Source organism: Aedes aegypti, chromosome 3 (assembly GCF_002204515.2).
Source record: "Aedes aegypti strain LVP_AGWG chromosome 3, AaegL5.0 Primary Assembly, whole genome shotgun sequence".
In the NCBI taxonomy this organism is placed as follows: Eukaryota; Metazoa; Arthropoda; class Insecta; order Diptera; family Culicidae; genus Aedes; species Aedes aegypti.
In genome coordinates this window covers 197,270,393-197,295,105 of record NC_035109.1, presented here as the reverse complement: position 1 = coordinate 197,295,105, position 24,713 = coordinate 197,270,393, and the positions used below count along the sequence as shown (strand labels likewise).

General features: G+C 35.4%; 1 protein-coding gene across 10 annotated transcripts in view; it reads left to right on the top strand.

The window, feature by feature from the left end:
• The window catches only part of LOC5579527, a 38,874-nt gene extending 16,971 nt beyond the window's left edge, over positions 1–21,903 (top strand). For 9 of the 10 annotated variants that reach the window (XM_021854513.1, XM_021854511.1, XM_021854512.1 and 6 more), the window contains 8 exons: positions 3,707–3,859; positions 3,951–4,172; positions 4,228–4,367; positions 4,430–4,644; positions 4,755–5,308; positions 5,389–6,125; positions 9,911–10,526; positions 19,326–21,755. In XM_021854513.1, the coding sequence (XP_021710205.1) occupies positions 3,707–3,859; positions 3,951–4,172; positions 4,228–4,367; positions 4,430–4,644; positions 4,755–5,308; positions 5,389–6,125; positions 9,911–10,526; positions 19,326–19,442 (2,754 nt within the window). In that variant the 3' untranslated portion in view covers positions 19,443–21,755. Of the gene's footprint in view, positions 1–3,706; positions 3,860–3,950; positions 4,173–4,227; positions 4,368–4,429; positions 4,645–4,754; positions 5,309–5,388; positions 6,126–9,910; positions 10,527–19,325 lie in introns of all 10 variants that reach the window. The other variant, XM_021854503.1, reaches the window with a different exon arrangement.
• Positions 21,904–24,713: the final 2,810 nt, after the last annotated feature.

Sequence of the window (24,713 nt, the reverse complement as noted above, 5' to 3'; positions counted from 1 at the left end):
ACATTTCCCGGAATGACCCTGAATGGCTTAAATTTGATAAAAAAAAAGAGCCCAAATATTTGTAGCGATTAACGCGCAACTAGTCAGCAAGACCACAGCCAAGGGTCGCGGAATCTAGACCTGCCCATCGAGAATCTTTTCCAGTTCTTCTACTTTTCTGGGCATAGATTTTTTTGTCAATTGGCAAAAAAATGCTCTCAGTTAATCACTGTGGGAGTGCTCATGTCACCATTGAACCGAGATGCAAGCTCTCTTCCAGTTGGAAGAAAAAAAAAAGAAAGAAAAACGAGATTATACCAATCAAAACACTATTATAGCATGAAATTCGTGCTAATTATGTCTAGTTCCATACTTTGGAAAGAGCAGCCTATGCATGGAAGAAGGGCAGTTACCCAATGAAAATATAGACAGTGTAGACAATAATAACTGCACCAGAAAAACACGAAAATTGACCAGCCCAAAAGTTCTCAACAGACAGAACAAATATAGTACTGAGGTTTAACATATATCAAGATTATTTAGTCTGCAAGTACATAAGTCTACAGTTGGAAGCCTTTCGAAGGGATCTGAGATTGAGACAATATGATATATATATACTAATTCAGTGGTTTTCATATCGTGCTCCGCGGAGCACTTGGTGCTCCGCGAAGCCTTGGTAAGTGCTCCGTGACAGAAAATTTGCTCTAATATTTTTTGCTTAAAAATACGCTTTTAATTAATCAAACCAAGCCATATTCAGAATCAAAATTTTCAACAAAATAACTGAGCGCGCCTCAAATTGAATTGATTAGCAGCTCGTTGACTGCAACCAACTGATCGAGTTCTCATTTAAGACCACTGTTTTCTGTTCTAGATTTGTGCTCATAAAAGTTTAAGGGTGGTTTGAATTCATTTTCGCCTTATTATGTTTCGACACTATAAGGCAATCTGACGTTTAATCACCTTTATCTTGCATGCACACACACGCTATGGATTGTTTTCATACGGAAACCGTTTCCGTATGAAAACAACAAACAAAAAATCCCATTTGATCTTGTTGCTGGAGAGAGAAGAATGCGATAGCCTTATGGTTGATGACGCAATACAGTTTTTACGAGTCTTACTATAATACACACGGTGTCAAAATCTCGTTCATAATTAAACTTTTCTGTACTTCGAATATTTTTACGAAAACATTCCGCATGTTGGCTAAGATTACGTAATTGGAAGGTTAAAAATATTCCGTCGTTGAAAATTTTCACACCGGAGTACAAGATTAGGGATATTATTATTTTTTTTTCAAAGAAGGAAGACAACTTGCCAAATGGCTGCACAAACTGAACGATCACTAACATTAGGCAACGGACAACACGAAACACCCAGTAGTCCAGTGATGAATTTTTATTTTGACGAAAAGTTTCCACCGACTAGAGCGCGAATCGAACCCACACCTCGTGGCACACTAAACGACTGACGCCGCTGATTGCACGGCTGTGAAGCCCAAATATTACACATGTTTCATCAAAGTAATAAATATTTCCGGGTGCGGAACTTGTGGTTAACCCATTCAGGTACGTTAATAAAGACATAAAAATAAATATTTCGCTACAGCAATTCGCTCAGTTGTTCGAACTAACAACAAAAGTTGGTATATTTCCCATTCAAAGCTATTCTGACCATTTTTTAGAAAAAAAGTTTTTATATATTTAATGAAAAACCAAATATAGTTTCATATAAATGCCTAAATGTCACAATTTAACCTTAAAATCGAAAAGTTTGCTCTATCAAGTAAAACAAATCTTTTCAGCTAAGGTTAATCAAAGATTGATTAACATAAATCTAACTTTACGATTTTCGTAGATAATTCGGACGATTTCAATCCAGGTTTCAGAGTGGTGATGATAAACAGGTGCTCCGCGAAACAATTTTATTTCAAAAAGTGCTTCACCAGCCAAAAAGGCTGAAAACCCCTGTACTAATTAAACTAAACTTGCAATCATATTGTTAAAAAAATCCTACCCGTAATGATTCTCAATATTATGAAAAATCTAACCCAACCTTTATACAAAAATACTTCACTCACTAAATGAAAATATAGTGGATACAATCATTATAAATGCAAATAATTTTTAAGGGGATTAACTGGAATGTGTCATATTAATGTGCTGCTAAATAAATCGGTAAAACTGCTTAGATTAGAATCAGTATAGATTCAAAAGATAATATCACGTTGCCTGTTGCTAAATTCTTATTGTTTTAAAATTTTGATCAATAGTGAGGATGAGCATGAATTTTCCAAACGATCTTTTAAAGTTGTTTTGGACATTCTGGGAATTGTATTACCGAGAGATAGGGTATCCTGGAAATGTCTTTCCGGGAAATGGTATAGAACCGAAATGGGCAGTGCATTTAACGGTTCTGAATATGTTGTTGAAGGCATCATTTTGAAATTTAATGCTCACTTGTATATAGTGCTGGAAATCATTTATTTTGAATAGTTTAAATTCTTTTCCAGCAAAATTTCGTGAATGCTCTTCAAAGAATATAAGATTACGATTCTTATGACACATTGATTTAAAACTGTGGTGGATTCTGAGGGAACTAGACATGTTTTTTCAGTGAGTTTTTTGAAAAATGTCACAACTTGAAGTAAAAATTTAGTAAATAAAATTGAACAAATATTTTTGGAAAAAATACCTACAAAGTAAGAATAACTTATCGTCTTTCGAATGCGTCATTGAGAGTTTCAATTTCACGTGTAATCACAGATATATGGACAAAACACATTTGTATGTTTTTTAGAGGGTGAACCCAAACTCTTGCACGGGAGTGTACATGATTGGAAATATAAACATGACTAAACATGAATATTTACGAAACCAGTTTTACGGAAATGATCATATTTCTGGAGATTTTCAACGAATCTTAATGCGTGCGCCGGCATCCAACTTCCCATTATTCTAGTTTCTAGAAAAATGTAAACATGTATACAACTTCACACTGCACAAAAATATAAGCGGCAGAAAAAATGTCACTTGGGCATGACATCGGAAAATTCGGAACAACTCCAGTGTCCGGAGATTAATATGCATGGCCAGGCAACTTTTTGAAACTAGACCAAATTTATCGTCGACTGCCATCCAATTTCATCTGTTTTTCATAAGCATTTGAATTTTGAAAAAAAATGCCCATCTCAATTTTGACTATCTCCTGTAATCTCTCAAAAACTAGACGTGCTATAATATTTATGAAAACGCCAATGAATTCAGCAACCCTAAATTAAGTCAATAGCGGTATTTTGGTGTTTCGATGCGTAATTTCTATTGTTCTAACGGTAATGCATGTTTGTCTGTACACAATGTGAGCAAAATGATGGGCTTTGGTACAATATTTCAAATTGACACATTTAATAGGCGTGAAACACATTATCGTATGTTTATATTGTAAATGTCACCAAAGTTTAAAATGCTTGAAAAATACCAATGGAAGATTGTAAAAAAAAACTTACTAAATGTCTTTTTTTTTGTGTCAAAACGACGAGGAAGGAAACAAAAATGATTATGTTTATTAATTAAATTCCTATATAATATCATTTCTACTCTGGAATATGAAGAGGGAATTCAATAAAATAAATGATCCAATTGGGTTAATTTTACCACCTCGATTAGTCTTAGATCATTATAACTTCCCGTTATAACTTCCCTTCTGATCTTTCTTCATATTTCAGATGAGTACGAACGTAGTCAGCTTTATGCTGACGATTTTGGCAATAACAGTTGTAACATTTGAGGTCACTGCCCAATCAAACTATGCATCCCACGCTAATAGCATCGAATATCAAGGAGAAGGATTGCCCGAAGAAGCAACGCTTGACGGAAAGGTACGTATGCGTGTAAACTTCTTTATGTGATAGATCTTCGTTAATATTTCATCTATCATCTATTATTGTATCACACTTATTTTTATTCTAGGTAACAAAACTCGACGATCTCAGCCCTATAATATTTTTGAACCGCACAAAAGCCGCGTTGAATTGTGCTGCTGGTTCTATGCAAGTGGACCTGAAGTTCAATGAAAAATTTTTTGGCACTGCCTACGCTAATTTTGACCGAAACAGTGCGTGTCAAATAACCGGTAAAGGCGACACCAGCTACAGCATTGAGCTGCCTCTGAAAGGATGTGGAACTAAACAGGTTTGGAATATATTACATGGGTTTAACTTTATGAAATAACTATTTCAATTTTTAGGAGCCCCAACGTGTGTTCACCAACAACATTGTAGTTCGTTTCCATCCAGGCCTTGAAATGGATGGGGATGAAATAATTACAATAGTATGTCGTTACCCTCCTCCCGTAGCACCTGTTCCTGCTGGTTTACCTGCCCCCATGTTTGTAAACTTGAACTTGATTTAATGTACACGTAAAATAAATCCTACCTTAAACATTTCAGATTGACAAATATTGTTCCTGCATCGATTTTGGAACCACCTTTGAAGGGAATTCAAATACTTTTCATTATTTGTGCAATTATGTTTTTAACCTTATTGCTCATTGGCTTGGGCGTATCATATTACTGTTTACGAAGACAACCAATGCCCATTGTACGAAGAGTGGTTCATGTTGGAAGTGGATCTGAAATAACAGCACTTGAAACCGGCAGCATAGGTATTTTATTTATTTTTAATTCTTGACTAAGTATTTTATCAACATATTTTTTTTCATAAACCTGATAAACTTCATGTCACTTTAACAACCGAACTTATTTTATTATTCAGGAAGCATATCAGGAATGAAGATAGCACCAGTACATACCGCTTTGCACCAAACTCGAAGTATCTCTGGAAGTGATGGCCCTCTAATTCCATCTGACTATCCGAGTGAATCACACTCCGAAAATGAAGAAGTAGATACTGGATCCTTGCCTGTGAGTTCACATGGTAGCTATGAAAATAGTGCCTTTGTTCAGGACTCATCCAGTATCTATAGTGAAAATTATGGCCAATCTCAAGATATACGCACTTTTGAAACTTGTGAAGCTTCTCCAAAGTTTGACATCCACGTGCGAGTTAAACGCACTCCACCTCCATTACCGTCACCACTAACATCTGACACTGAAAGTAATACAACAATTAGCCGAATGGAGAGAAACAACCTTTCCACAATTCTGGAGTCCCACGAAGATGCCAGGAGTGACAGTGTACTAACATTTGAATCTCTTCAAGAAGCCGGACATACTCAGTTCACCTATACTCCGGAGTTACATACGGTTCCTAAACACATCCAGCAGGCACCAGTTGTTTCCAAAATTACGAAAGCTCAGCAACAATACGTAATGTCATCATTTTTTAATAGTTTAACAAATATTCAAAATTGGCAAATTTTATTTTTTCTTTTAACACACCTTCACAGATCCAACGTGATACTTGGCCAGAAAATTACGTGGATGGTCCACAAGCATCGTCCTCTCGTAGCATTGTTTCATTAGGCACTGAAATGACAGATACGCACTCAATGACTGAAATAGTCGATTCCTCACACTTGTACCCAGCTAACTATCACAATGCGATTGATTTGAAATATACAAATAACCTTCATGAACTTCCCGTTACCCCTATTAAAAAGAATGCAATATCATCTCATGTTATAGATGACGTGTTTATGCAAACTGTTACTGAAAAAACAACAATTGAAGACATCGAGAAACATAAGCGGATGGTAACGGAGTACAAAGCTAAACCGGTCATCGATCCTAACTGGGACGTTACCATTAGAAATTATCAGGAAAATTCTCAGCCAGAATGGGAGGACTTTTCGGATGTTTCTAGCGCCTCTGGAATGACTATTCCGCAAACCATGCCTACAAAAATGACCGTTCCTACGTCAACATACATTTCTGAAAGTGATGTCATGCTTCAGAGTCCAGAACTTGTTGGAAATATGAAACCAATTGAACTTCCACCAGAAGATAAATCTGTTTCCAATTGGGATGTCCTTATAAGAGTTTTACAAGACGTGGAAATTCCGGACATTTCCGTTACCACTGCCAGGCTTCAAAGTGACCGCGCACCTGTACCACTTGCTACACAACTCAGTTATGAGGACAAGGCTAAATGGAAGCAAATTATCACTACTGAGTCTACGCTGAGGTAAGTATTTAAAACGATGATATAAATAATACTACAGCATATAAACGTGTAATCATATAACTGTTATTATTTTTATAATTGTTATTATTAAATACTTGAAAAAACATATTCTTTTTAAATGTTTTGAAACTTTCACGACAAATTAAGATGCTTGTTACAGTGGTCGACATAGGTTATGACCACAGTATCAGGAGAGCTCTTTTTCGTAGGCACTTTTGAATCATTAATATTAATTACACTTAGGACTTACTAGTCGAATTGAAAATCAAGTTACTCAGGACTTCGAAAATATTCTCAATCAAGAGAAAGTTTTCGAAAATGCCTGGGAGACTGATTTGGAAGAAGTGAGAACTATTATTAAAAAATTAAAAAATATGAAAGCTCCTGACGATGATGGAATTTTCTACATCCTCATCAAGAAACTTCCAGAAAGTAGCTTATCATTTTTTGTTGATATATTCAACAAATGTTTTCAGTTAGCATATTTTCCTGACAAATGGAAAAATGCTAAGGTTGTTTCAATTTTAAAACCAGACAAAAATCCTGTAGAAGCTTCTAGCTATCGTCCATTCAGTTTGCTTTCCTCCATCAGTAAACTTTTTGAAAAGGTTATTTTGAACAGAATGATGGCCCACATCAACGAAAATTCAATTTTTGCCAATGAACAGTTCGGATTCCGCCATGGACATTCGACCACTCATCAACTTATACGTGTAACAAATTTGATCCGTTCCAACAAATCTGAAGGCTACTCTACTGGTCTTGCTCTTCTAGACATAGAAAAAGCATTCGACAGTGTTTGGCATGAAGGTTTGATCGTAAAATTAAAAAACTTTAATTTTCCAACATACATTGTTAGAATAATTCAAAGTTATCTGTCAAATCGTACACTTCAGGTTAATTATCAGAACTCCAGATCTGAAAGACTTCCTGTAAGAGCTGGTGTTTTCCAAGGCAGCATTTTGGGGCCAATATTATACAATATTTTCACATCTGACTTACCTGAGTTACCTCAGGGATGTCAAAAATCTTTGTTTGCGGATGACACAGGCCTCTCCGCCAAAGGACGAAGCCTGCGTGTCATCTGTAGTCGATTGCAAAAAAGTTTGGATATTTTTTCTTCATACTTGCAAAAATGGAAGATTTCTCCTAATGCTTCCAAAACTCAACTAATAATATTCCCACATAAACCATAAGCTCTTTATTTGAAACCTTCAAGTAGACATGTTGTCACGATGAGAGGGGTTCCAATAAATTGGTCAGATGAAGTTAAGTATCTAGGGCTCATGCTAGATAAGAATATAACTTTCAAAAATCATATTGAGGGCATTCAAGCCAAATGTAATAAATATGTAAAATGTCTCTATCCACTCATTAATAGAAAATCAAAACTTTGTCTTAAGAACAAGCTTTTGATATTCAAACAAATTTTCAGGCCAGCCATGTTGTATGCTGTACCAATATGGACTAGCTGTTGTAATACCAGGAAGAAAGCTCTGCAGAGAATTCAAAATAAAATTTTGAAAATGATTCTGGAGCTTCCTCCCTGGTATAGTACCAATGAGTTACATAGAATATCCAATGTTGAAACATTGGAACAAATGTCAAATAAAATAATCAATAATTTCAGGCAAAAATCGTTGCAATCTTCTATTGCCACGATTAATGCGTTATATGTTTAGGTTAAGTTAGGTTAAGTATATTAGAAACTTTTTTTTTCTCTTATAAGCAGGTGAAATCAACTCAACTGTAAAAAATCTGAACTGCTACGGCAAATGAAATGTAATATGTTGTTAACAAATGTTAATAAAATCTTAGATTTGTTTTACCAAATTAGGATGATAGTGTTGTGTAATAACACAGAACACCTAGATATAGGAAATAATGAAAAAAAAAATAAATAATTACACAGCGTCACAAAAATTCCATTTTTGCGTGTCTCATAAATCAAATTATGTGTCTCTAGTAGATTTGGTGTTGCTGAATCTGATTCCGTTCTCAGAAATGTTCCAGCACGTCACAATTTTCAGCTAAAGGTCACCAACGTTGTGTAAAACACTGGTTTAGTTGATGTTTACATGGTATATAAGGAATGATTTAGCTTTTTTTTTGCGATTTGATCCACCAAAAATGCAAAATAGGACTTAAACTTTCATTTAAGTTATAATTCGGTTGAAATTCCACGACTGAATTTAGATTAAATCGATTTTTTTAACATCCCAGCAGTCTCCATACAAAATTTTTCGTTTCACTTATATGGCTAAATGCAATACTTTTCTAAACCATCAAAACATAACTTTTGAGCATCAGAAATATTATGAACATTGTTGAAAAGTAGTGTAATACACAAAAAGTTAGAATTCTATGGCAAATTAGTCAAATAAATAGCCGTACAAGCTGGCAAACTTGCATGTAAGTTGGCTGAAATCGTCGAATTTGGCATTTTCAATACCGTAATCCGGGGTAACATTGATCAGTTTTAAGGATATTTCTTGAATATTTCATTCAAAAATGTTAATGTTGTGAGTTTTATATTTTTAAAACAAGTACTGCCACCCATAGCTCGTGACTATATACCGTAGTTTGGTTTTTGAAAGATTCAAGCATGTTTGAATAAATGTTTTAAGTGATTTTTTGATTCATGTGATATGGGGTAACATTGATCACCCATGTAAACAACGTTCGGTTATATTGAAAATGTCGTTACTTACATAAATCATGGCCCATTAAGCCGAATATGATGTCGAAACGCTTACATCTCATTTACTTTTTGAGTTATTTTAAAATTAAAAACACCTCGAACAGCGGAATACGTTTAAAGGTAGGCAATTTCCTAAGGGAATTCTACATTCTTAACAGTAATTTGGTAATGTTGCCTAATTGAACATACTTATAAAATTTTTGACAACGGAATCGTTTTTGGCGATGCCATTTTTAGTGAGAACCGTATTTTCCTTGCTCATATCGCTTGCAGAACTTATGTGAGACATGAATCTTTGGTAGTGTCATCCTTAACCATTGAAATCATTGTTTCACAAACTTGACAAATTTACGCATAAAGTTAACGCAATTTTTGCAAAAATCTTGATTTTTAATAGCTTATAAGTATAAGAAAGAGAAGCAACATTCATGCTTTGGAAATGTTTCATCAATAAATGACGATACCAACTTATTACGAGATGAGTCGTTCCGATCAATGTTACCCCGCTGATCAATGAAACCCCGGATTACGGTAGCCAATATCTCAAAAACTAGACGGGCAATGATATTTTCGAAAACGGCAATGGATTCAGCAGCCCTTGGTTATGTAAATAGTGGTATTTTGATGCTTGAGACAAAAACGTGTTCTGCAGTGTTATCTATTTCCTGTCAGTTCTTTACCGATACAGATCTATTTTCAACTTATCTATATTTACATCTTTCTTTCACTCTCTCCTACTCTTTTACTCTCACACCGAGCAGGTAGGAGAGAGCTCTGCTGTTAGAGAGGCTAGATGCCTGCGAAGAGGGTCAGTTTGTCTCAGTCACCATCTGACGGAGGATGGATGTGCTCCTCAAAGCACGGTCCTCCGTGAGGCGTCTTCTGGTGGTTGGATGGGTTTTTTGTGGAGGGGCTGGGAATCGAACCCATGACCTTCCGCTTATGAAGCGAAAGCGTAACCTCAAGGCTACAGACCCCCCCTAAAGCTAACAATTTCGACCCTCGTTGAAAATTTTTGTTATTACTTCATTACCTATACCAATACGTTTAACCTAAGCTAATAATGTTTGCGTTTTTTTTCCAGGACAATGCTCACTGAGGCCGTTGTACGAGAAGATTTCGAACGCATTCGAACTGACGCACGCTACGAAAACTTATTCGAACCCCAATCGTGGGAAATAATTATGCGTATACTCGCGCCTCCCGACGACGTTGAACTTCGACGATCTTCAAGGAAAAAACGAGAAACGTGGGATACTCGTTCACGAAGAAGCTCACTGCCTACATTGTACGAATACGATAGTGATGGAGGTTCATCGGTTCGAACTATAACTCAAGACCCAATAGTTGTGACTACTCAACATAGAGATAGCTATGAAAGTTCCAGACCTCGCTCAAGAAAAACTTCGCGATCCTCGTATAGCTCCAATAACGTTGATTATCGTTCAATGACTGAAATGACCGTTGATTTTGCAAAATCCAAGTATCCTGATAGTTATTCCGACGGAAGTTCATATTCAGCACATCAGTACTATGAAGATGACCCATACGACCATCGCTCCATTCAACGTTCTTCCAGCCATCCTAGCCTGGCTAGATCTGCTAGCGAATTTACCGAGAGATGGGTTGCTCCTGAAGAAACCGATTCCTCAACTCCGGATGCCAGTCCACAGATGACGCGACGTGAAAGAAATTTAATGGTACGTGTATGAAAATATTATTTCTATATCATTTCCAGTTTGTCGATAGCAATGCAGCAAAACTATAAATTACACAGCGTAATGAAAATTACATTTTTGCGTGTCACAAGGATCAAATGTAGCTCTTGTAGATTTGGGATTGCTGAATCTGATGCCGTTCTCAGAAACTCCAGCACGTCACATTTTTTAGCTACAGGTCACCAAAGTTATATAAAATACTGATTTCATCGATCTTTAGATAATATTTATAGTATTATTCATCATGTTTTTGTGGTGTAATTCACCAAGCATGCAAAATAGGACTTTAACTAAAATTTCAGATGTAGTTTGGTTAACATTTCACGATCAAATTTATATTAAATCGATTTTTCCAACATGGTTGCAGTCTCCATACAAAATTCTTCGTTTCTCTTATATGGCAAAATACAACACTCTTCTAAATGGTCAAAAACTATCCTTTGAGCATCGAAAATAGTATGAACATTATTGATAAATATTGTTATACACATGAAGTTTGATTTTTAGAAAGACAATTTACACCGTCTTCAGCCAAAGGCTGAACAGACTGAACGATCACTAACATTAGACAGCAGACAACATGAAACACCCAGTAGTGCGTTTGACGAAAAGTTTCCACCGACTTTAGCGGGAATTGAACCCACACCTCGTGGTACAATACGCCTAAACGATTAACGCCACATGACAACGAGGCGCACAGTTTGAGTTTTGTGGCAAATTAAAATAATCAATTGACATAGAAGCAGGCACACTTGCATGCAAGTTGGGTTAAATAGCCAAATATTGCCAAATTCTCAAAATCTAGACGTGCTATGAAATTTTGAAAACGGCATTGGATTCAGCAATCCTTAATTAAGTAAATGGCAACATTTTGGTGCTTGAGACAAAAACGAGTTCCGCAGTGTTATTCATATTGTTAATTTTATTATTATCGTCGTGCTTGGTTACTGTGGGCTACAAATTTAACATCAATCAAACAACAGAATAATAAAAATTATGTTGCAAGGTTCAAAGTAGCCATTAGCTTGCGATAGATTAATATTTTGATGCCCATACAATGGCTAGATTTTATAGATTTTATAGATTTTAACGATTCTTTTTCACATCAAATTGGTAAAACACTAAACAGTCGCCTCTCCACATCTCGATATTGAAGGGACCATCAAGATAGGGAGAGATCGAGACAAAGAGGAAAGAGCATTAATTTAAGGAACACTAGAATGAAAATCACTCCGTTACTAGGAAAATAAGAAACAAACAAACTTCATTTCGAGTTTCCAAATTGTTCTGATTCACTTAAATATGGTCTAGTAACTTTTGATAATGTTTATATCGACATATGGAGAGAAAATTGGGAACAAAAATCAACAGGAACACATCGAGATATGGAGATATCGAGATAAGGAGGATATCGAGATATGGAGAGAGAAATCGTATGCAGAATGAAGGGACCGAAGCAATCATCGACATAGGGAGAGATATCGAGATGTTCTGAAATGCGGAGAGTCGACTGTAAAATGATATCGAATTCCAATTCCTGTGTTATTATGTGATGATTAACGAATCAGGCAATGCATGCACCTGATTATTAAGACCATATTGGACCATAAGACCGTAAGTACCGGTAAAATACCGGTACCGGAAGATATTTTTTGCAAAAAAAATATAAAGCACACAGTGTTGGACAAAAAAATGCCACTCATTTTTGTGAAATATAACACTAACGAAATATGTTCCTAAAATAATAATAAGTACACCGTTAAAACTTTAAATCTAATCAAATACTTTAAAATATATAAGTAACGGGTAAAAAACGAATTCAGTATTATCCCATTTAATTGCACTAGAGTTTGTATCCTTTGACAGATACACGTATTTCGACCTCAACTGTAAGGCCGTTTTCAGTGTCGTGTACTACACTCGACTTCCATTGAAATTCAAGTTTTGTCTGACGTGATACATAGACTACATTCATTCAAATCTGTCCTTTAACCACCCGACTAAGGATTCATAACAAAATTATATCAGCACATGTTATTATGTTATAAGGTTTTTTCGAACATAGGTTGTTACAAACTTGATGCAGGATGTTGTTAAAATAACTAAAATTATAACAAAAAGTGTATGAATAGTAACATAAACATAGCAAAATGTGTTTTAATTCTATCAAAAACATATCAAATCAAGGTATAATGTTTGATACAAAGTATCAAAATTATAATACTGTTCGATATACGATAATATTGTATAGTATTGAAATGCATAACTATTAGACTGGCCCTTAAACAAAAAAGTTGTAAAACTCAACGGGGCACCCCCTAGACATGAGTCTTAGGGTAAGAAAAACGCTCTCTCAAAATTTCAACTCAATTGGTTGCTCCACCAGCTGGCGCATTCGATTTGAAGTTTGTATGGGATATTCGTCTCAAATATATTGAAAATTGGTCCTATGTCACTGTTTCGTTCCGTATACTAATTGTTCGCGTTCAAATAAGCCCAGAATGACAAATACACTAGTTGATACCCTAATGAACATAATTGCAGAAGGTTGTATCTGGATTTAATCTCATTTTCATTACTCTTTCAGTTGTTGAAAGTTAGGCTTAGATCAGCACTCCCGTACAGTCACTTATGTATATGCATGCGACATGTGCCTCAGCTCGCCCAGCGTCATAGGTGGCTATGATGCGCTTAGTGGCTACCTCCAAGCTATGTTGAAGAAATACAAGCAGTAATGCATGATATACTTTAGATGGTTAAAACACCAACTTTATAAATTTTGATCATGGTACAGTCTTCTATAATATTCTTTGATATTACATCAAGTAGTGTTTTTGACATTCTGGGTCCAATTGAACGCGATCATCAATTTTCCGGAATCAAACAGTAGATGATGTGCTGTTGCCCATATGCTTGAGCTGAAAATCCCATATTAACTACAATTCAAATGCGCCAGCTCGTGGAACGACCAAATGAGCTGAATTTTTCAGAAAGGCTTCCTCTAACCCCAAGAAATAATCCTGGGGGTGCCCCGTGGAATCATACAACTTTATTTTTCTCCCATACTGAGCTGGGCCAGTCTAATAACTATCAATTTATTTTGTTATAAAGTTGTTAAAAATGAACAAAAAAATATCCTAAAGGGAAATAAAACACATTATGTTATATTTTTGTTTTATTATGTTCTGTGGATAACGGAGCCTAACAAAATTATATCATAATATGGTATGCATATCATATTCTGATAATTTTTTTTATTTTTTTGTTACAAGCCTCTAGTCGGGCATCCACAGTTGATTGTTTTATAGCAAATGTGGTGCGGAAAACCGTTCAAAATGAATAATTTATTGACTTTTCATGTCACCTAAATTATTCATTTAGGTACCACCAGAGTGTTCATTTATCTATAATTGAACTAGAAATGTCACAGAGATTCAAAATCATGAAAATTGAGCCGTCGCATGCCTAGTTTTGGTACAAAATCTGATATGTACCACGATACGGGCATCTCCGGTGGTCATTTCTTGAGTATTTCGGTGGCCCAGAAATACCAATTGACTATTTATCTATAATTGAACTAGCAAAGTCACAGGGATTCCAAAAGTTAAGCCGTCGCATGCCTATTTTTGGTGCTAAAACTTTGTGGTCCCATATTTCGGGTTTCCCGGTGGCCATTCCCGATCAGACGGAAGAAACAAGATTAAAACGGAATGTGTTCCCCTAATATGATTTTTTTTCACCAGTTGTTATAAAACATGTACCGTTAGTAGTTAAAATAACAAAAAATTTAACAAAATTTGCAGCAAATTAAACTAAAATATAACAAATCCTGTTACAATTATATCAAAATTATAATAGAATATATTGCAAGGATGTTACAAAATAACAAAATTATTGCAAACTATGTTACTGTTTATGACATCGGATATTATTTGCCTCAAACTTATAAATGCGATGTCACAAATATAAAGATATAACAAGTTGAGAACAAAGCCATATTGATAACAGAATTTTATCAACTTCTGTTACCTTTAACTGCTGCTGATAGGAATGTGTTATAATTTTGTTATGTGGTTCTGGTCGGGTTCCGGTGCTCCAAGAAGACCAGAATAACCATCCATTCTTCATTTTGGCAAAATACATCTAAACATAAAAAATAGTAAAGAATTTGAAGCTCTTTCGGAGAACGGAGAAAGCTCTTTCTGGGTTCATCCGGATTTTGCTCGAACTGTTGCCCATGCATCTTGAAATGTCAACAAAAATGTCGCTTTAAACAGACTCGTAATACACGAATTAAACCGAAAATTTATTTCAATCTTTGTGTCAGAATTGAAGCAGCTTTAAATACTTCAATATCATGAAACCTTTCATTATATTCGTGTCTAGTTGTCTAGTGACGAGTGAGCCAGCAACAAGCGGGGCGCCACAGATTCATAATTCTGGAAGCCAGGGATTAGCATATTCCATTTTATTCGAAACTGAAAGCCAGGAAATTCTTTTAGTGGAACCCGATTTTTCTACTAAACTATACATTATACTGTGCATTGAGCGATGATTTAGCGAGACGGCGATCTTGAAAATTTCTTAAAATTGTTGTAGATCACCGCAGCTACTTCAAATCGGTTTGGTGTCTTCTGCGCGATTATTCCTGATTGTCCAAGGCATGATTCAGCAGAAGACACCAAATCGATTTAAAGTGCATGCGGCGATCTACAAGCGTTTTTCAGATAGCCGGCGCTAGAATTTTTCGCGCCATGCATAACAATCAATTATTTCTCATAGAAAGGTAAAATCCTCGTATATCGGACAACTTCACTAATAAAAGAAAAATCGAATGTACATATTTTCATCTAACACTTTCAGCTTCAAAATTTGCTTCTTCTCTTTGGAAGCATGATGATGACTGTCGTTCGACACGAGGTCCAACCGTAATTCAGTTTTCAGTTCATTATGGGTTAATCACAAACAATTTAGAAGTTTTGAACATGGAAAACGATAGCGTAGCTCATCGACTTCATCATAACAAACTCATTGTGCAAATCAATGAATCGACCAACTTGAACATGATGATTATGACACTAGATAACCATAAGCAAAACACACTGAATCCGTGTTGGGTGATGATCTATGCGTAGATAGACTATGGTAGTCTGAAGGATACGGAATTGTGTCGCACAGGAGTGTAATTGAACCTGGTATTATGCCAATAATATTTCAACGTATCCATATAGTATTTTGAAGATAATGTTTTAGCAAAATTGTTAAGGACGTTTACGGTTTCAAAATAGTAATCTGAGTATCATGGAATTCTGTCGCACAGAGGAGTTGGTAGATCAGATTATTAGGCGAAATTGTATATACATTTTAACTTATAACATGTCAGGACGAACCAACAATTTTCAAAAGGCTGGTTTCTAGCAATTATTGAACCGATTGTTTAGCTTTTATTGAAGGGAAATAGTTGTATCAGCTTTAAGCATTGGTGCAATTCGTTTGAAATCTTCCAATATTTTGTAAGATGCAAATATGTATATATTTTCTTTGTTTTTTTTTTTTTGCATGAAGCTGATCAAATAGCTCTGGTTTTTGGTCTGATTTTTGAAGTGAATCAAATCTTATCAGAAAGGTGTCGGTCGCTGAATGAATAGCCTTACACATGTTGGGGGCTACTTAGCTTCAACCTCATTCACTGGAAAATCCGCAATATCCATAAAAAATATCAATTCTTAAAAATCATCCTTGACAGCTGCAGTTTTTTGCTTTCCATAATAAGGAATTCTGATGAGTTTGCAAAAAACCACAGCTGTCTTGGTCTTGGATTATTTTCATGAATTGACCATTTTTACGGATGTTCCTGATTATCAGCTGAAGAATCACGTTGTTTACCATCAGAACAAAGTATTCCCCAACATGTAAGAGAATATTCCTTTACTGATTATTAAGATTTGGGTCACTAGCCAACGAGTCCATTCAAAAATCAGAGCTATTTGATCAGCTTTTAGTGAAAATTTAGGAAAAACAGACTCACAAAAACGGAGAGGGTTCCAGCGGGGTGGAACCAATGCTTAAAGTAGTACAACTATTTCCTTCAACTAGATGCTCACTAGATGGTGGTAGTATTTGTGGTCGAGAGAATTTTGTGAAAAATATTATAGGTGTGGTGAACGAAATACTCAATAATGTGGGAAGAGATTAACGTAACATTGTTGATGGAGCACCTGGAATAATGTAAGAAACGCGCGTATTTTCTTAAGTTTTATGATATTAATATAATTCAATCCCAAATATCTTGAAGCGGTAACTTATAGGAAGATCATTGATATTAGAATTTTGAATTGTTTTTGGATAAAGAATCATATTGCAGCATCAAAACGCCTTTTCTATAACCAGAAATTGAATTTTCAGAAATACACCAAAAGTTGCCCCCCCCCCTTTATTTTAAATTGCACCATGTTGAAACTGCCCTTAAAACATGGGATATTAATGTGGAAAGAGATAAACGTAACATTGTTGGTGGAGCATCTGGAGTAACTTATGAAACGGGCGTATTTTCTTAAGTTTTATGATATTAATATAATTGAATCCTAAATATCTTGAAAACGGCTAGTTTTAGGAAGATCATTGTTATTAGCATTTTGAATTGTTTTTGAGTGAAGAATCATATTACAGCATCAAAACGTCTTTTCTACGGCCAGAAATTGAATTTTCAGAAATGCATCAAAAGTTGCTCTTAGAAAAACTTTTTTATTTTAGATTGCACCCTGTTGAAACTGTGCTTAAAACATCTGGTTTTACATTGAAATTTTACAGAAAAAATTTGAAAAAAAATCGAAGATACCTATTTTTTGCAATTTGTGTTTTAAGGTTTAATTTCGATTTTTTCATGAAAATAAAAGTATTTTTTTTTCAGTGTATATTTTTTTACAAAGCCTATTTGATTGTCTACCATCCCTCCTCAGACACTATTTCTCTATAACAAACGGTTTCCGAGGTACATTTTTTTTAAATGGTGGTGCCGAAAATACATACGCCCTTATCAGAAGTTACTCTCGATTCTAAACGATCCCCAATTATATGAGATAATTTTCGTCTCATATACTTAATACATCTGCGCAGTTTCATCCAAATCGGAATGGTACATGTCAGATTTCAGCACTTTATGGACGATTTCGCGTGGAACCGCTCTATTGTCTTAAATTATGGATTTCCATTGTTTGTTCAATACCATGTCGTTGTTTTGCTTTTTAAAATTAATCTGACACTTTGAGGCCCGGTACTCATGCTGTCAGTTCGTGGCAAACTAGATGTTGGTAACACGAACAGCAGCGACATTAGCATTCTTAGGTTAATGCTTCTACTGGTCCATGACATGTGTGTAATATTGAAATGTAATTGCAGAAAGCTGAAGGTTGAAGTCCCAACAAAACCGATTTTTTGCAAATTCAGTGACATTTATGTTCATTTTACCCAGCTTGCTTTGATTTTAGTCAGTTCGCAGCAGTCGTGTCTCGTGGTAGTGTAATAATTTGGTGTTGCTAAGTGGAAATCCGAGCTCATTGTTTATCCCGACAGTGAGCGATCACGATCACTATCTGAAGTCGAACTGAGCTGTACAGTTCGCTCGTGAAACATGGTCGCTTTGATTGTGCAAAGTTCATGCTCATTACGCTCGCTCACGTCTTCAATGCCTGAGCATGGCTGAGGAGAACGAGCATTTTGAAAACTGTAGTTTCGTCCTGGAAATTTACGGTTAAATTAACGTAACGCGACACCAAAACTTTGCATCTTTTGGTTTTTTTGTTTTGTAGAATGTTCCGATTTAAGATCTTTTTTTTTTGTGGAAACACGTATCTTGATGAGTGGGAAAAGAATCCAAAATATAATAGTTCTAGGGTGCCGGTGCCATTAGTGGACTACCTAAGCTATAAAAAATCATAACAACATAACGAAAAGCCTTAACAGAGATCTTTTGGCGTCAGCAGAAAGATTTCAACCTCTACTATATGGGAAAAATATGAAAAGAGTGATAAAACTATTTTTTTTAACATAAAATCGCTTGAGCCACTATTGGTACACGTGTTCCAGTAGTTGCGCTAGTGCTCCAGTAGTAGACGTTCGGGAATGATACAAGGAATTTTAAACAAAATGGTAAATTTTTATAGGTTTAACATTTTTCCCTCGGAACAGCAACTAATATCTTTCGAATGAAGCATAAAGATCATCTCTGGGACTTTTCTCCATTTTTTTACATCCATTTTAAAAACTGCTTCCATCCGTTGATCCACTATTGGAACACGACGGCTACTACTGGTGCAAAGGAACAAATTTTTTGCGTAAACTTAATTATTTATATGACTTTTTGATAAAATAAAAAGCTGAAATTTGGCAAATCGACTAAACTAGAGGCGATCTATCCACCAAAAATACCACATGTCGTTTTTATCGAAACATGTACGTTTTATTCCATAGTCCAATCTACTGGTACATTACAACCATTGGCACCGGCACCCTATAAGAAGTATTTATTTTACAATGTCAAAAATTAGGCGATTTTCGTAACGCGACACCATATTCATGTGACTATTTAAAAAAAAAACACGTTTTCAAAGAATCAATAATTCGTTCAAAACAATTAAACCCGCACATAACAATGTCATCAAATACCCTCCTAGTCAACGTATAAGAGATTCATATGACACTTGATAAACTGTGATATGAATGATCTTTGCCCTTTGAACAGTCGTTTTGCAAACTAACTTTATCCATACTTTTTGTTTTCAGGTGCAGTCCAACGTTGCTCAAATGGGAGATAGTCGTCATATTATCCATGAGAGCCAAACGCAGTATATTGAAACAAGAAAAACTAATTATAGGACAAATCGAGACGACGAATGGTGATTCTAAGGAGGGAAAATAAACCAGACGCAAAAACCGAAATAACTACGTGGTTATCGAAAAGTGCCAACAGTAATATGCTTCGAATAAGTTTTAATTTGAAATTCACTAACACTAGACATTTTATCACCCATGCTACTACTAATACAACTCCATGCATCCTTATGATCAAAGGGAACACATCTTAACCATTCGAAAATGATCAAAGATAATGATGTGTGTAAATACGATAGTTTGCACTGTTGGACGAGAAAATCGCCAACAATACTGTTGAAAAGCTTGAAAACAGTAGATTTTTTTTAGTAAACTAACTCAAAACTTTTTAGTAAACTAACTCAAAACACCCTTTTGCGTTTAAGCCGCCAAAAATTGAGAGAATATCTACTCGTATTCAATGATAATCCTAAATGGATGAAATAGCCCCTTCATCGACTTATGGAGGGCTTACTATGCATTGAGAATATTAAAAAAAATGCAGTAGTTCTATTGGCAAGTTGATTGCCTAATATAGGCGAAGTCTTCAGACTCCTCACGGTTGGGCCTTATGCAATATAGTCGCGGGCCGCATGTAGCTCGCGGGCCGTACATTGGGCTACCCTGCTCTAAGGCAAACAAAATTGAACAAGCTCAACAAATTAATGTTTGCCATTTCGCATGAAGACGTTTGGAATAGTGTACATTTCGACATGCTACAGTTCAATTCTTAACCAGTGATCACATCAATCAATTCTTAACCAGTGATCTTTTTGATCTAAGGATGTATGTAAGTGGTCATCAGCTGTGATTCGATCATTTACATATCACATATCAATCCCAGTCTTCAAATATGGAAAGTGTGTGTACATGGCTATTAGGAATAACTGTCAATGTTATTTATAACATTAATAATTCATGTATGTAAAAATTTAAATTGGGCAAATATTATGATTGATTGCATGAAAAATGTATTTCCCTTCGCAATTTACATAAACACTCTGAAAAAAGTAATGAAAACCGAATTTAGTACTATACCATCTAATTCCATCAAAGTTTGTATACTTCGTATTTCGACTTTGTATTTCGGCCTCAACTGTAAGGCCGTCTTCAGTGTCGTGACAAAGGATACAAAATCTATAGGAAATAAATGATATAGTACAAAATTAGGTTTTCATTCGTTTATAAGTATGCCACTAAACAATTCGAAGATTTATTATCACTCTAAAGAAAGGTCGAATCAGTGGGAGTAGCCAATATTACCGAAAATCAAATTGTTTACGAAAATATTCAAAAATGAACGTCCATGACATATTAATACGATTTTTTTATATGTATTTATCTTTTGTTGACATATATTAGTATCGTTCAACCCCCAAATGGCTTTATTACATGCTGTTGACTGAATATACTAAGCAACATGTACCTTGGACTAAAAAGGTTGATGGAATGTTTATTTTATTTCACATGATTAACATTTGATTTTGAAGTACGATATATTACGGTTGTTAAGAAAATTTTCCGTTATGCGGTAGCCGCCGAGTTCTACCGCAGCTGTCAAAGTTCTACCGCAGGCTTCGAAATCATTTTATCATTGAAGCAAACAATTCAATCATAGTATGCTTGAAAGAGAAAGCGGTATGAAAAACACCACCAAACAACAATCACCAAGACGGTATCCAAGGTATCATTGAAGCCTATTGATGATTCACCAGTGCAAATCAGTGATGTGGCATCTGCGGTAGCTTTCCGTTGAACCGTAAAACGGAAAGTTTTCTCTGAAATTGCAATATCTTGAAACATAATCAGTTTTCCAAAAAAAATACAATGGAACTATTGTATTGCAGATAAACAAACCCACTTTTATAATACATGTAGTGTGGAAAGTTTGAGTCTTAATAAAGAAAACAGTTGACATTGACAATCATTCCTGATGGCATTATACATTGCTTTACATTTTGAGTTTTGATAAAACATTTTGCTTTCCAGATTGAATATTTTGCGCCACAAAAAATATTGCTTGTTTTTAAAGGCAAAATGCAATAACATAGGAATAATTGTATCATGTTAACATAATTTTACTTATCAAAAAGTTTAGCACAAAACTATAAATAAAACTATGTCATATTCACCAGTTTGCTAAAAAACGTACTATCAACTGCTTAAAATAAATGTTTTCGTTAAATTCTTTGTGAACTGTAAAAATAAAAACATAGCAAGAGAGTTCCATTTTCTGCCTTGTTTGCATTTGTTAAAAAATTGTCAATTTCAAAATGATAGTAATCGAATTTAGGTCTCTTAGTTTTATTGTATTGCAACAGCTTTCTCTTTATGTCTTCCAGTTGAATGAAACAAACTTGCGACGATAAGAGTTGGGATCACGCACAGAAATGTCAACAATCAATAGATGTTTCAATCGCATTCAAATGGTGGGGGGATTACCTTATTTTGATAGTTTCGATGAGTTACTTTTCGTTAATGATTCGCGCAATTAGAACAAATTAGACTAATACGATAAACGATCGAACGCGAACTATTATTAATAATAAAAGCTTATAAATGCACTAACAAAAATGACTATGTCTATTGTCTAGATGAGAAAGAACTTCCATGTTGTCATAAAGTTGGCGGACTGCAAGAATTGCTCGACGAAATAAAAAAAATCGTCCTTTGGCAAGTCGTCGGCATCGTCGAAAGAATCAATGATTAACTTTAACCCAAAATCGACAGCGAAAAAAAAATGCTAAATGCTACGTACCAAACGACGAATGCCATCATATAATTACTTGTATTAGCGATTGAGCCCACAGTCATCATGGTTCTATAATAGCTTTGTTAGTAGGTGTGTGGAGTTGACGATTGAGAGGTCGTTTGTTCGATTCCGGACGCATTTTATTTTCCTTTGTATTTTTTTTTTATTTTCAAAAAAAAGCTCATGATCTGTCGACGACACCATTCATATACGAAGTCGATTCATTTTTCAGTTTCGTATCTGACTTTTTCTATTTGACGGCGAAGATTGCCCACCCTGCTTATAACCCTTGTGAGCTGTCCGTAAAAGCTGTTCTTGTTCATGATATTAAAGCGGTCGTATGCCACCTTGAAATCGATGAAAACTTTGATGAGTTGGGACCTGATATTCACGAAAATTTTGATGGATTTGCCGTTTAATAAAGATCTGGTCCGTTGGCGATCCGTCAACCAAGCCGGCTCGAGAACTTTCCACGAACTCGTTACCTACCTGTGTCAGAAGACGGAAGCTGATCTGGGATAACATTTCGCAGGCCGCATTTAGGATGTTGACGCTCGGAAGTTTTCACAATCTAAACTTGTCGCCTTTCTTCTCGATGAGGTATATTGACATTTCCTTCCACTTCTCCCGTAGCTGTTTCTATTTCCTAGATTTTGTCTATCAGCCGGTGCAGACAAATAGTCGGCCTCTCCGGGCCCATCTCTATGAGTTCAGCTCCGATACCATTTTGACCAGCAGCTTTTCTGTTCCTGAATTGGTAAATGGCATCCTTCACCTCCCTTAAAGTGGGACTGGTTGGTTTCCATTATCCGCATTTCTTCCATTTTTCTCTTGATCTTCATTTCCTGCACTATAAGCGCCATTCAGGTGTTCGCCACAGTGTTCCCGACTAGAGTCTTGTAACAAAAATATAATAAAATTTTATCAGAATATGATATGCATATCATATTATGATATAATTTTGTTAGGCTCCGTTATCCATAGAACATAATAAAACAGAAATATAACATAATGTGTTTTATTTCCCTTTAAGATATTTTTTTTATTCATTTTTAACAACTTTATAACAAAATAAATAGATAGTTATGCATTTCAATAATATACAATATTATCGTATATCGAACAGTATTATAATTTTGATACTTTGTATCAAACATTATAACTTGGTTTGATATGTTTTTGATAGAATTAAAACACATTTTGTTATGTTTATGTGATTGTACAAGCCGTATATATGTGCAATTACCCTACTTATATTTTACCCACACCACTCTGTTGATATGTATGATTCAATAAACAGTTGCTATTAAGTCTCCGCCATGGCTGGACGACCAGAAAATCGGTTGTTTTTATTTTCACCTAAAATCACACAACGTAGGAAATAGAGTCCTGCCCAATGTCCGATCATTATGTTACTATTCATACACTATTTGTTATAATTTTAGTTATTTTAACAACATCCTGCATCAAGTTTGTAACAACCTATGTTCGAAAAAAAATTAAAACTTATAACATACTTCATCGTTTTCTGTCGTGATGTGCAGATTTGTTAGCTTTCGCTCTGCGTTTGATTGAAAATTCCTTTGCACAGATGTTGTAAAAAGTGATCGAAGTACTAACATTCGACGATAGTAATTTCCTGTTACATCATATTTGCACCAGTCGTGTCTACGAACGCCGAAATAACTTTGAAATTTGGCATTGAAAATAGTGAATTTCTGCGAAAAACCAATGGCGGGAGATAAATTATGCAATGTTCTCGAGGAATCGACGTATATACCGATCTCTTCACTGTGTGCGAAGGAGAGTGCGCTTGCTTTTTCCACGCAAAATGTGTAAACTTGAGCGAAGATGTATTGCAGGTCCTATCAGGAAATGTGCTTTGGATGTGTGATGCTTGTTTACGCAAATTCCAAATAATGAGAGATAAATCCGGATCGACCTGTGGTGAAGAATTAGTTGGCGCGAAATCGATTGAAGTGGAAGTAAAGGAGCTGAAAACTACGGTGAAGGATATCTTGCAGACTTTGTCCAAAATAACATCAGATGCCTGTTTGAGTTATATTACACCGCTTCACTCTACTCCGATCTCATCACTCGCACCGTCGGATGGATTGGACGCAAATGTTATGAATACGGCTAACGTGAGCACTACTGAGAATCTTCGGCGATCGAGTTGTACCACTACTGATGACTTCTCTCTGTTCCTGTCTAACATTGATGTGAGCGTCACAGAGCGGGACGTTTATGAAATGATTGTTCATTCTCTTGGTACTCCTGAACCCGAGCGCATAGATATAATAAAACTAACATCAAATTGGAAATCGCAAAGAGTATTAGATTACGCATCATTTAAGATTATTTTAAACAAAAAGTGGAAATCTCGTGCACTGGATCCTTCTATATGGCCGATGAATGTGCGATTTAGAGAGTTTGTCAATAAGAATAACGAAACCTGGAAACCGACATGAGCTTGATTAGTTTGTTTCAATGTAAAAATATGCGATGTTATAATGTAAAATTTGATGTTTTTTTTTGTAAAGTTGATG